This window comes from Meleagris gallopavo, chromosome 8, assembly GCF_000146605.3.
Source record: "Meleagris gallopavo isolate NT-WF06-2002-E0010 breed Aviagen turkey brand Nicholas breeding stock chromosome 8, Turkey_5.1, whole genome shotgun sequence".
In the NCBI taxonomy this organism is placed as follows: Eukaryota; Metazoa; Chordata; class Aves; order Galliformes; family Phasianidae; genus Meleagris; species Meleagris gallopavo.
The window spans coordinates 5,467,362-5,479,798 of NC_015018.2; the positions used below are offsets into that span (position 1 = coordinate 5,467,362).

Genomic DNA, 12,437 nt, shown 5'->3' on the forward strand with positions numbered 1-12,437 from the left:
TGAACTTAGAACTTTTTTGTTAATAAACATGAAGAGATTTTAGCTGGCATTAATAGCTGCCTGGGGCTGTAGAAATAAACATGAAGTGCTATTCCTTTTAAAGTTAATAAATAAAATGGAATTACATGCCCCAATCATTATACTCTGACACTGAAAACAGCAACGCACCAGCCTTAAGTGGCCTACTGCATGTTTCCAAATATTATTGAATAAATAGAAAGCATTTATTGTCTCTCAAAATGTTTTTCAAAAGGGGCAAACACACAAGGCTGTGTTCGCAAGCTAAGTCACCGCTTGTGCAAATGAACGCAAGCTGAAAAGGGACAAATAATAAAAACAAAACAGTACAGAGGTGATTGACTGGAAAAAGTATCTGCAGAAGCTATACTAGTTTGTTACATTGAAAAATCAGTGGCTTCTCACTCAATTTACTGTGAACTTCCTTCCTAAACGTTGTAATAAAAGGACATGCAAATAGATCTGACCACGCAGTATCTATATTATACAAAGACTGCTTGAGAAAGAAAATCCATCAATCAGAACTCATTTTCATTATTTTAGTGCCCTAAAGAAACAATGGTTGATGATTTTACCAAGCTTTATGACATAAACGAACCTTTGCTTTCATTCCACAAGCGATTTCTAGCTGGAAGAGTAGCACACTAGCAACTCAGTACTAGAGTTCCTAGTAACCCAGCAGTGCCAGGTTGGCATTCTCCATTTTAAGTTAATACTCGTGTTAGTTCAAGTGTAGGGCGTTTTCCCTTATCTGCCCAATAATCACCTTTTTATCTCTTTGCTGTTGTGGTCCCTCATCCAAATTGTTCCTGGGACTATATCTTAGAATAAAATACTGTTCCTTCTCTATTTTTTTCTTTCAGGTCAGTCACAACAGCAGATCAACGCAGGAAAACAGTTTTTGAAATATGAAGTTCAGATTTCTAGTGCTGAGTAGCAGCATTACTTCTCAGGAAACACATCCAACAGTAACAAGCATCCCCTTGTTTCCCAACTGTCTCTCATTCCAATCTGCCTTGTCATCTCTGTGGCTGGAAGGGCAAGATAACGTTTACGACTATGCCAGTGTGCTGCTACTCTTCAGCCGACCAGAAGAGGAGGCTCTGGCATCGAGCAGTGGGCTTGCAGCAATCTCCTATTGCGAGGGAAAATTGGGTTTTGATTTCCCAGTGTAATGGCAGTGAATGAGCTTAAAACTGACAAATGTAGAGGAATCTCAAACATCTGGGAATACAAGGAAGCAACAAATCAGTTTCTATTCTGCAATATTATTAGTTCTTTTTCTTATAGATATTTAATTTCTATGAAAAGCAATTTCTGCTTTTATATATTGGAGAAGCGAGAAACATTTACATAGAAAAATACTTCACCAGCTTTTCAGGTCCCCTTTTTTTGAAAGCTCAAGTACCTTTTGTCTCTTTCTTATAGTCCATACGGTCTTTATTACAAATGACTCTGGCTTTTAGCACTTCTGGGAGAACAGTTTTACATCTCTTCCACTACAGTAATGAATTTGACCTCCCAGCATACCCAAGAAGAAGCTTTTTGTATAAAAGAAAATAGATGCACAATGGCATTAAATGAGTCTGCTCAAAGACACTCAACAAACAGCGTTTGGCTCAGCCTTCTCTTCCATAGTACAATTTGCTAAAGAGACCTATCCTCCCTTCATCTATTTTCTCTTAGCCACTCGGGTACCTAAATTTGTCAGGAAACAAGTCCTTAGCATTATGAGATCCTCAATGGGATTCTGTAATGTGTGTGTTCAGGAGGGTAGTTATACTATAACAATGAAAGAGGCTTTCTTAATACCTTTATACAAAGGGAGAAATGTTAAATCAGTGCGCTTAGCCTTAAAGGTTCGGGTCAACTACTTTGAACTGCACTGAGCTGAATCCTCACCTGTATTATGCACACTTGAAAAGCTGGCAGAAGCTCACTGACTGGTAATGGCTTCATCTCAAGTCCTTGGATTCATAGCTACTCCTCTCTCTGAATGCTGTTAGCCATAGTTATCTCCTCCTCCTCCACCTATGCTACATCTGTGGTGAAATATTTGACTAAAACATCATAAATCAAAACTCTTTCAAGTTTAAGATTAATGTTAGAGAAGAAAATGTTGAAACTGCAAATCAGTGTAACTTTTATTTTCAGTAATGTTCTGCAGCACAGCTGAAGCCATGCTTTTAGTTGCAGAACTTGGACCATCTGTAATATCGATGAGCTCAAAAGGGTAATTAGAGAATGTATTACTTGGGATAGACAGGAAAAATCCTATTGTCCTTCCTTACATCTTGTTTAAAAAATGCGCCTTTATTTCTCTCAAGTGCAGAAAGTGATGACCATATCAAAGAAGAAATACATGCTTCGGAATTAGTGGAAGCTACATTCTGATCAGAGTAACGTACACAAGAATTTATGGTTTATAATAAGACACTGAACTTGCACATGCAGATTTTTTTTTTAGCTAACATTGCCATGCCTTAACCTTGACTCAGAAAGAGGTAAGAAAAACTTCCCTTGATGTTTGAGGTCAGCACTGTCATGACTTGTTTCGTAATGTCATTTTTTGCTATTTTGGTAAGGCAACTTAACTCATTTCAAGTGAACCATCAGAGTCTAAACGTTGTCAAGCAGTGATGTGGAGGTGGCAGCTTCTTGCCTATGTGTCAAAGAACTCTTCATTTCTAAAGTGACAGTATTAACAGAAATAATATAGGGATAAACAAAGAAACGTTGATTTTAAAGTGTACTTACTGTAACATATCTTATTGTGACATCCTCATACTGCTGTTTGTGCCACTAAAATTTTGTTCTGGATTTTGAAACCTGTTTTCCAAAGAGTCAATGCCTTCATTACATTCTAAACCATCCTCAGAGAAGAATTCCACTTTCTGAACTCAGCATTACCTTTATTACTTTTTAACAGCTAAAATCACTGTTGTCCACTTCAACTGTTTTTCTATTACTCAGATACAAGTCTTCAGCCAAGAAGACACCCTGCTGGCTTTCAATAGTCCTGTTTTTATATCTGGTCAGCAGCTTCCATGCTCCAAAACATAACTGTCACTCCTAACCTGCTAATGGCCGGTCACTCCAACACTCCACTGCTGCCTGTTCCACTAGGTTTTTTAGGCAGGATCTTTGGCCTGTTTGAATACTGTTAGAAAACCTGTTCCCCACCATGCCTTCACATAGATGTCACCTTTTCCAGATAAAGATGCTACAAATTCTCTTTTCCAGCTGCAACTACTGCTTGTACCCCATTCAGAATCCTACCTTCAGCAGCTGCTACAAGTGTTTCCTAAGCCAGGATACACAGAATGCTCAAATGTAAGACAACATGCTCTTGAAAAAGGATCAAGTCCTTTGGTATTATACCACTCAGGCAGATCAAAATAGGAAATGTGAAGTGCACTCTATGAGTTCTGTGTCAAAGGTGTTTTTAAGACCTACAGTGTGTAGAGTTAACTCTTCTATAGGATAGTTGGATATGGAAAACAGTTTTGTGTAGTAAGCAGCTTTGAATGCCTATGGCAATAATTTTCAAATTGACAGCTGCTTTGGAAGGATCATGCCTAACACAGAACCATAAAAATTAGATGCATTTTTAGACAGGCTTTTATAGGCCTGCAATGAGAGTAGTCAAACTTGTTATACCTGCGTAGGTGTTAGTGAAGGTCTCAAAAGAGTCACCAGTCTTGTATTGGGAAGTAGCTCTAAAGAGAGATCGTGTACTTGTTGCCTGGAAAACTAACAGCATTCTGTGTAGTTCTTAAAGGAAAATAAGGACTCGATTCCCCTTCCTGCCCTGTATTTTGCTGGTGCGTTGGAACACCAATCTAGTTGAAAGAATGATCCACCCTTTTTTTTCCTAGGAATTTCTAAGTACTGTTTGGTGAGTCTTCCAATAACTTCCTCCTAGATAATACTTGTAAAATCATTATATAAGAAGAAATAACTCTGAGCAAGATCAATTATTGATTTCTTCTTCCCTCACCAAAAAGATTACAAGATCCAGAATGAAGTAACATTTTTGCTGATTCAACTAATAAATAGCTCTTTAGGTTCATTTCAAATTTAGCAAAATAAAATTGAGTCAAATTATTCTTCCCAGTTGTGTTTTCTAGCTTCTTGCTAGCTTCTACATGTCTGTGGTAGTTACATGGATGATGCCAACTTCCTAAGTTTTGAATTTGGAAAATACGGTGTTTATTTTAAAAAATATTTTAAAAACTATCACCAGAAATTCAAACTACTAAAGTAGGAGGAGATCACCTAGTTCCCCATGCCTTTTGATCATAAATGTTTCTTTCTTATGTTACAAGGTTGGGATGAAACTGGCACAAAATGAATAAAATTGCAGTAAGGGAGATTTTATCTCCTCTCCATTTATCTAATTAAATGCATCAGCAATACAAACATCCTCATCAGTGCTTTAGCCTTAGGATGTATACCATCTGTCAGGCACCCTAACTCCTCAGTTCCTCCAAAATGTATCTGATGCCTTGTCAGAGACTGTCAATGAATGATTGTTCAAAAACGAACATTTAAATTATGGAAGCTAACAACATTTAAGAACAGAAACCAAGCCATCCATTTCCTCTGCCATTTGCTGTTATTCACTAAATCGACTTATTGTTTTATTTTGATGTTTTTTGAATAATGCCACAAGAATGCAATATAATGCAAATCTTCAATTCCCTTGTATGTCCGTGTTTCAAATCGTGAATTTCCAATTGTAGTCTGAGGCACAGTCTAAAGGGTTTTTCCCCAAGAATAAACAAAAGCAAGTGTATATTTTCAGCATTTGGTAGCCACTTTCTTATATGAAAAAAGAAAGTCAGGAAGACAACAGATTCCAGTTGCTGAGAATTAGATCATAGGACAGCTAGATGCCTTGGTTCTGTTAATCAGAAACTAGCAAAATATAGGTCATCAGGTACATTATAATCAGTTTTGCTTCCTATGCATTCATTCAATATTTATTTAGGAGGGACAAAAGATATTTTCAGTAGTAGGTATTTACCTTCACCATGGTAGATAAAAATATTAACTTTGGCTGAGTATAACTGTGTCACATACCTTCTGGTGGGGAATTACAGCTCTGGGTGAGTCAATTTTGGGTGGTGTGGTTGAAACTGGAACTGGACGTTTCGATCTGAGAATTAAAAAAAAGATTTTGCAATCAGAACTCTTTTTTTTTCCAGATAAAATTTTACATTTCTTGTAAAAATGCTACTTCATCAGTAGTGAAAATTAGGCAAAGCTAATACTTTTTCTAGTCATCAAAAGGTTTTTTCCATGTTCTCACTTGTAAAAGTCTTAGATGTGAAAAATAATGCCTGATTTAATTTCTCTGAACAGTGAAAAGCCTTCCAGTCTGCATCACCCATTTTCTAGTACGTTATGACTGGATTTTTACAGTTGCCAATTAGTTGTAACAGGAGATAAATTCATGTTTGGACAGCATTCTAGAAAACGAGACTTAGAAGTATGTTAAAATGCAATGACTATGCTCTGATACTGAGGCATCTCAAGATCAACTCCTCAAAAGATTATTACTTAGCATCTTAAACTCTGTAGCAATTACCACTCTTTAAATGCCTATGCAGAAATAAACAAGTCTAATTTTTTTTTTTAATAATTTATAGTCTCAACAGAAGATCACTCCAAATACTCACCACCTTCCATCTGTTTGACAAATACATGAGGATTTTTAAAACTGAAGTAAACCATACCAAAATATTTGTGAAACACACAATCCACCCTTTAATTGGAATATAACAAAATCAATTTAGCAGAGTTAAAACATTAACTGAAGTATTTTAGGATGCTCAGAAAGTGAAGTCGTATTGTGAAGGTTTTGAGAACTTCACTGAATACCCTTCTGAAATCTTCCCAGAAAACAAAGGATCACAGGAAAATGAACTGAAGAAAGTACAAATAAAGGAATCGCAGTTCTGCTATTGCTGTCCTACTGCTAACCTACAGATTAGAGTTATATTTCAAAACCTCATCCATAAAAGTTATATTTTGTAATTAGGACAGAGGAACAAAAATGAAATAAAGGTACTTAAAATCACACAAAACTGTTACTGAAGCAGAATTAACTAAGATGTCGGGAACCGTTCGCTTTAGAAAAGAAATGAATAGGAGAAGACATTATAGAAGTTAGGAAAATAGTGAACAGTAGGAAAAGAGAAATAAAGCTATGCTGGACATAAAGTAAAATTGAAAAGACAACGTATATACAATTGGTAGAAGGCAAAATTTGTTTCCTAGAGTAGTTGATCAACCTGAAGTGAAATTTAATGCTAGAAGAAAACATCGAGACTACAAGAATAACAGGCCATCAGGATGGATTAGATAGTTATAACAAAAACATAGAAGATGCTTTTGGTCCAGTAAAAATACGTAGCTATACAGGTTCTCATTTTTCTTAGCACAACTTAATAAAAGATTGATAGGGGAAGATATTCCATTTTAGGCTCGTTATTTCCTTACTGAGGGCTGTGTTACTCTTTCCAATGACATACCTAACAATGGCAGCTACTGGAGAAAGAAAACTGAGAAAGACAAAAGCTGGGGCCAGTCATAGTAGGAATCTGTATGTTAATACATAGCATCACACTGAGCTGTGTATTTAGCTTTAGTTGCCACATATAAAATATCCACATAAAAAAACAAACTAGAAAAAAATGAGTTATCTTCGCAGGAACTGGAAGATTTCTTAATGGAAAACAGAAATTATGTGACTCTTTTAATCCTCCCACAGCAGGGGCATTGGAACTGGATGTTTTCTCAGGTTCCTATCAACCCAAGCCACTCTCTGATTTTATAATTCCTGAAGCAAGAGGCTAGAAAATTGTAAAAGTCACTAATAATTGATATTTACAGATTGCATATATCATAATATAACATAACAACAATTCGAGAAATGCTTCAAGTTCCAAGGACAAAAGCTGATCACTAACTGCCTAGAACAAACTTTCCTCAGAGATGCATTATTAACCCATCTTTCTTCAGAAGTGCTGCCATCAACCGTTTCAGCTAAGTGAAAAAACAACTCATATTTAAGACGTGCACACTCATCATGAAAGAAAATAAAGTAAGCTCTAGCCCAGAACACAGAGTTGCAAAAAACTGACTGGAAAAATTTATGAATAAGCAAAGATTTAGGGGAGATTCTGATCCTCCTTTTGCTGGTACCCAGGTATTTCTGTGAAGTTATCGAGGGGGTCCTAGACATAGTCAAACCCATAGCCAGGCAGCATGGGCACTGAGCGTACCTTCTGCTCTATCCATTGATCATGAATTCTAGTGCCAAAGTTGCTCAGCAATGTAAATACTTTTTGTTGCTTTTACATGCAGAATAAACAGCTGCATACAGCAAGTTTAATGCTTAACTAGAAAATATTTGTATTGCATTATCCTGGGCTGCATCAAGAAGGGTGGTCAGCAAGATGAGGGAGGCGATTGTCCACCTCTGCTCTGCTCTCCTGAGACCCCATCTGGAGTACTGCAACCAGGCCTCAGTCCCCTAAGATTCTGCTGCTTATTTTATCTATTTTTCCCAGTCATTACTTGACCACAGAAGATGCTAAGGAGCTTTATTTCTTTCAAACGTTGCTCATAAACTACCTCTGCCATTCACAGTGTTATCCAATGAAGATAATTATTTCACCCTGACTTGGAGATCTTAAGATATTACTTTAGAACAAGAAGTGTTCCTACATGACTCTGTCTTGGATATTTGTAACGGTGATATTTAACAACAGAATGATAAAGCTTGCTAAATTTGGCACAGGTTTGCATCAGAGAAAAGGGCAAAAGAGGTGAAGTCAATTTGTGGAATGAAAAATGTATGTACTTCTAAAGTGATTATTTACATAAGAGCTATCATTCCTCAGGGAAAATATCCTGCAAGTTCAGGATATTTTTTTCTCTCTCCTTTGCTAGACCATATCCTGCAGCAACACCACTAACTTAGATTTTTTGCTTTTCAAGTCACTAAGGTGCTGCTGCTGTACGTGTCTGTCTCAGCTTACATTTTAATTCATTGACTGCAAAATTATTTTCTTTCAAAAACCCACGGAGTACGCTTAGTTTGTAGAGTTGCGAGGAAGCTGGAAGTCCAAATTCCACAAATGATTGTGATAGTTATAGATTTGATGTTGAAATATTCCAGGAAGATTTTTTTTTCCCCAGTCAAAGCAATTGATTTGTCTTTGACTTGTCCGCATTTTGTTTTCTAGTTTCAAAGCTAAAAGTGGAAATGAAAGGGTTGTTTTCTGCCTTAAGAAAGCCCAAATACATAATTCCAGCATTTTTAAATTTTTCCCTAATATCTCCTGTTCTGGGAAATACACTTCCCCTGTCTCCATGTACAGGTTCTCTGCCTTACTGAAGTTTAAAAGCAGTAGGGATCTAGTTTTGAAAAGCAGTTCAACTTTGTTAGTACTGTTGATACAACTGTCAAAATATCTACTTGTTCCCATCTACCTAAATATATCTTTAATCAAACAGCTCTTGACTTCGACTCTATTATCTTTGCACTCACAACAAATGTTCATTAGGACTCAGCTGCACTAAGAGGAGCTGCCTGCTTAAGGAAGAGCTTCCAGAGAGTTCGAATTCTGTAATGCAATAACAGCTTATCCCTACTCTCAGGGGAGCATACTACCATACTTGGAGACAGGAGATACGATCTAACAGGTGAAAGTTCTTTTTCATGCTCATGTCTTTTTTTTTTTTTTTTTTTTTAGTAGTTTATAACTTTGGCAGTCAGTGTTCATCTTCACTTCTTGGATTCTCAGGACAGCTAAAATCATTTTTACATTAAGCTCTTGTTCTCACTTTTTTATATGTGACCATCTATATAACTGATTAAGATGCTCAAAAAAAGTGTCTCAAAAACTCGAAAAAAAGGGGGGTGGGGGGGGACTTATAGAAAGGTAATAAAACAAATCAACTTCAAAATATTTTGAAATCATTTTACCTACTTCACATATCTCCTAATTTAATAGAGTGGGTCACACCGTGGGTCACACTGGACTTCAGATACATATTTATTAAATGCAGTAATATTAATTTTGGGAAAACAGAAGTAAAACAGCCGGACTAGATATTCTTCATGGTCATCACTTCAGTATGTCCATCTTCAGCCAAACACTGAATTAAACATCATGCATAGAAGCTACTTACTGATTCTAAGACTTGCAGGGAAAAACCTGAGTATTGTGATCCCACAGTGTAAGTTCACTAAGCTCTTCCTGGATATTAGCAAATAGGCTCAGCATCTTTATGAGAATCACAAATGCAAAACCCACAATACTTCATATATCATTGTGATCACTTTGGGGCTAGGATGAAACCTAGTTTCACCTTATCAAGATCGCATCTGTACCTGCACTGAAATTGATAAATACTTCCATCAGCAGTTTTGCTCTGTGTCAACAGTAACGCAAATATTAGCATTTGGATGGATGACTGACTTGTTAATTATTTCCCTGCATTGCACTACACTCAAATGGACTGCAGAACTGGCAGTTATGCTTTTCAGGCCTGTTGTTCCTACCCATAGCATTATATGAACAAAAATACTCATAAATGGCACCTCTAAGCAAGCAGTTATCCAAAAGTCTGTGGAAAAGAAGATTTGCAAGTATGTAATATCTGTTTCCTTTAGAAGGGATTTGAGCAAAGGGTAGGTGTAAATATTACAGGACAGAAAAGGAAAAAGCAGAGAAATCTTGGAGAGTTTAGAGTAAGGAAGGAAAGGGAAAATGAGAAAAAGTACTTGTGAGGCTGTGAGTTTTAAAAATGAGTACATATCTATACATTTTGAAGCAGCAATCAAATTCTACTCTCCTATTTTCTCTTCAGCTCCCCCTTGTCCCACTGGGTGACACCTATACATCTTCACTCTTTCCCTTTCTCTTGCGAGACAAAAACTCTTCACCAGAATTCCCTTGTATTCTGCCCTTGAGCCTGTTCCCTCCTGGAAGGGCTGACTGGCTACTAATGCCTCCATTGCCTCCCAGTTGACCCAGTATCAACTCTGATATTCCTCCACACCAGCAGCAACCGAGGGCAGAATTTCAGATTGCTCAGCTGTACAGAACAGAGTTAGGGAATCACAAGGGAGATACTGAAATAGAATCACAGTAATCAGGGAGGGTTCAGAGCTTAATCATATATAATCTCACTTGAAATCTCTGACAATTCAGTAGTTATTTATTATTCCTGATTTCATGATTGTATTTATTATTTCTAATTACTACCAGATGCTAAAAATAAATGTAATTAAGGTGAAGAAGCAAATAATGAAATAATTTGTTAGTGTAAGAAGAGAAGAACAAAACATTTAGGTTGTGAAAGGATCTAATACTGAAGAGTTGTTATTACAAGGAGCAGGAAAGTGCACTGTCTTTATCCAGTACTTATACGTATTAACTTGGACTAAAAATGTCACTCTCTCACTCAATGCAGTAAGCATAATAATTAAAAAAATCTTGAGGACTCAGACATAAAAAAATATTTACCTATGTATTTTTTACTGAAGAGCATCTAATATGAAACATAGCCATTCCTCCTGTTTAACTTTCCCCTGCCATGCAGGTAGTTTATTTGACTCTTAGATCACCTCCATTCGAGTACCATCAGACTCCAGGGCAGTCCCACAGCTCTTAGCTTTCCAACAGCTTTCTTAAGGGTGAACATCATTCAGCTGCAGATTTCAACACTGGGAGCTACTGCAGAGAATCACCCCAAAGTATGCAGCCAAGCCTCAAAGGTATGATGAATCCATCCCTTTTTTTTAAAAAAAAAGGAAGGAAAGAGATTCACAAAAGAATAATACAAAGCTCAACAGCTGCCTTCTGTTGAAGGTACTTCTCACAGTGGTTGTCTGTGCTGCCCGAATCCAAATATGCTGATGTTACACAGATGAAGTCTGTTTTTCCCTTTGCCACTCGACATTTGCTAAAAGCAAGACTAATGCTCTAGATACTTTGAGCACCATGATCACAAATGACTAGAATTTCCTGAAGCTGTTAACGATGCAAAATTAGTTACCTGTTTCTCCTGTAATTTCTTTAACTCAGAATGTGGACATTATAGTATACTGCATGGCTTTCAGAGCACTTCTAATTGACATATATGGCAGAAAGAACAGTTAAGGAGCATGGATAATTAGATCTTAACTGTAGTTCAATTCATTTAGCTATTCACTCTGTTTGCAAACCAGAATACATCAGCGAGCTTTCCATCAGTGCCTTTTGTTCACTTTTTCTTACTGTTTAGAGGACATGAACTGAAGTGGGTTACACAGAGCCAAACAGTCGCTGCCATTGTCTCAACACAATAATCAGTAACGGTTGTCTAGGCAAAGTTCCAATGCTTCTGAAAGATATGAATATCTTCAGTTATTGCGACAAGCAACTATAATGTTTGCAAGCATTACTCAGAGATACCTGCAGAGATGTACATCCTACTTTTCAGTGTGCTGATACCTATACATTCACATCTTGCTTACTAGGCAAAACAGACATCAACAAAGGCTCTAAAGAAATAGAAATAAGATATGCATCTATGCACACCACAGTCACTACATGGTTCATTATGCCCTTTGCTTTGTTGGTTGTTTCTTTTAATTTTTTTTTTTTAATGCTGCTATGTGCTTAGAGTGCCTTCTTCACCAAGGCAACTAACTTACAATTTCACGCTCAATAATAATTCCATTACTTTTTTCAATAGCTAGGCTGCTAATTATGCTTCAGAAGAAGGATGATCCTGTGACAGGGCCACTGCTTTTGGAATTAAAATACAGTTTTATCTGTTACTACACAGGATGGCCTACAGAAAGTTACTGAGCATTTTATTTTGCTTCTTCACAGAAAGACAATTTCGCTCACGAGAGTAAGTATATGAAAGACTATGAATGATCCAGATGCTCTGTTGAGACAGCAATATAATGAACAGATGCTTTCTCTATTTGTTTTACATTTTCTGAACTTTGGAGATAAACAGTTTTCTTCCCACAGCGTTGATTAGCTGTAAGAAAACTAAGCAACCATTGTTTTCCTCATCTGATAGATGTCAAATCTGTCAGGAGCTGTATCTGAGAGACTTTGACCCGAAATTTAATTCTTATTTTAAGACTGCTTACTTAAAGTTTGCCAGGCCTCATCAAAAAAATTTGCTTCTGTCTGAGTTATTCAAGCACTGCTTGAAGTTGTCCTTATGACAATGCAGAAACCACTCCACCACCTGCCAATGCCCAATACTGCCATGCTGCAGCCAGAAAGAGGAAACAAAGAGATTGCCAGCCTCTGAAGAGCCTAAAAGCCAAGCAGAACACACCTTGGTGTGTCCCTGATCTTAACAGGGATGTCAAATACTAAGATTTGAAAAAA

The 12,437-nt window shown here is 36.9% G+C and overlaps 1 protein-coding gene across 14 annotated transcripts in view; it reads right to left on the minus strand.

Moving 5' to 3' along the window:
* LDB3 (LIM domain binding 3) overlaps positions 1 to 12,437 on the minus strand; it is a 119,870-nt gene that overhangs the window by 67,423 nt on the left and 40,010 nt on the right. For all 14 annotated transcript variants that reach the window (XM_019617461.2, XM_019617460.2, XM_019617462.2 and 11 more), the window contains exon 4: positions 5,104 to 5,179. In XM_019617461.2, coding sequence (XP_019473006.1) covers positions 5,104 to 5,179 — 76 coding nt within the window. The remainder of the gene's footprint in view (positions 1 to 5,103; positions 5,180 to 12,437) is intronic.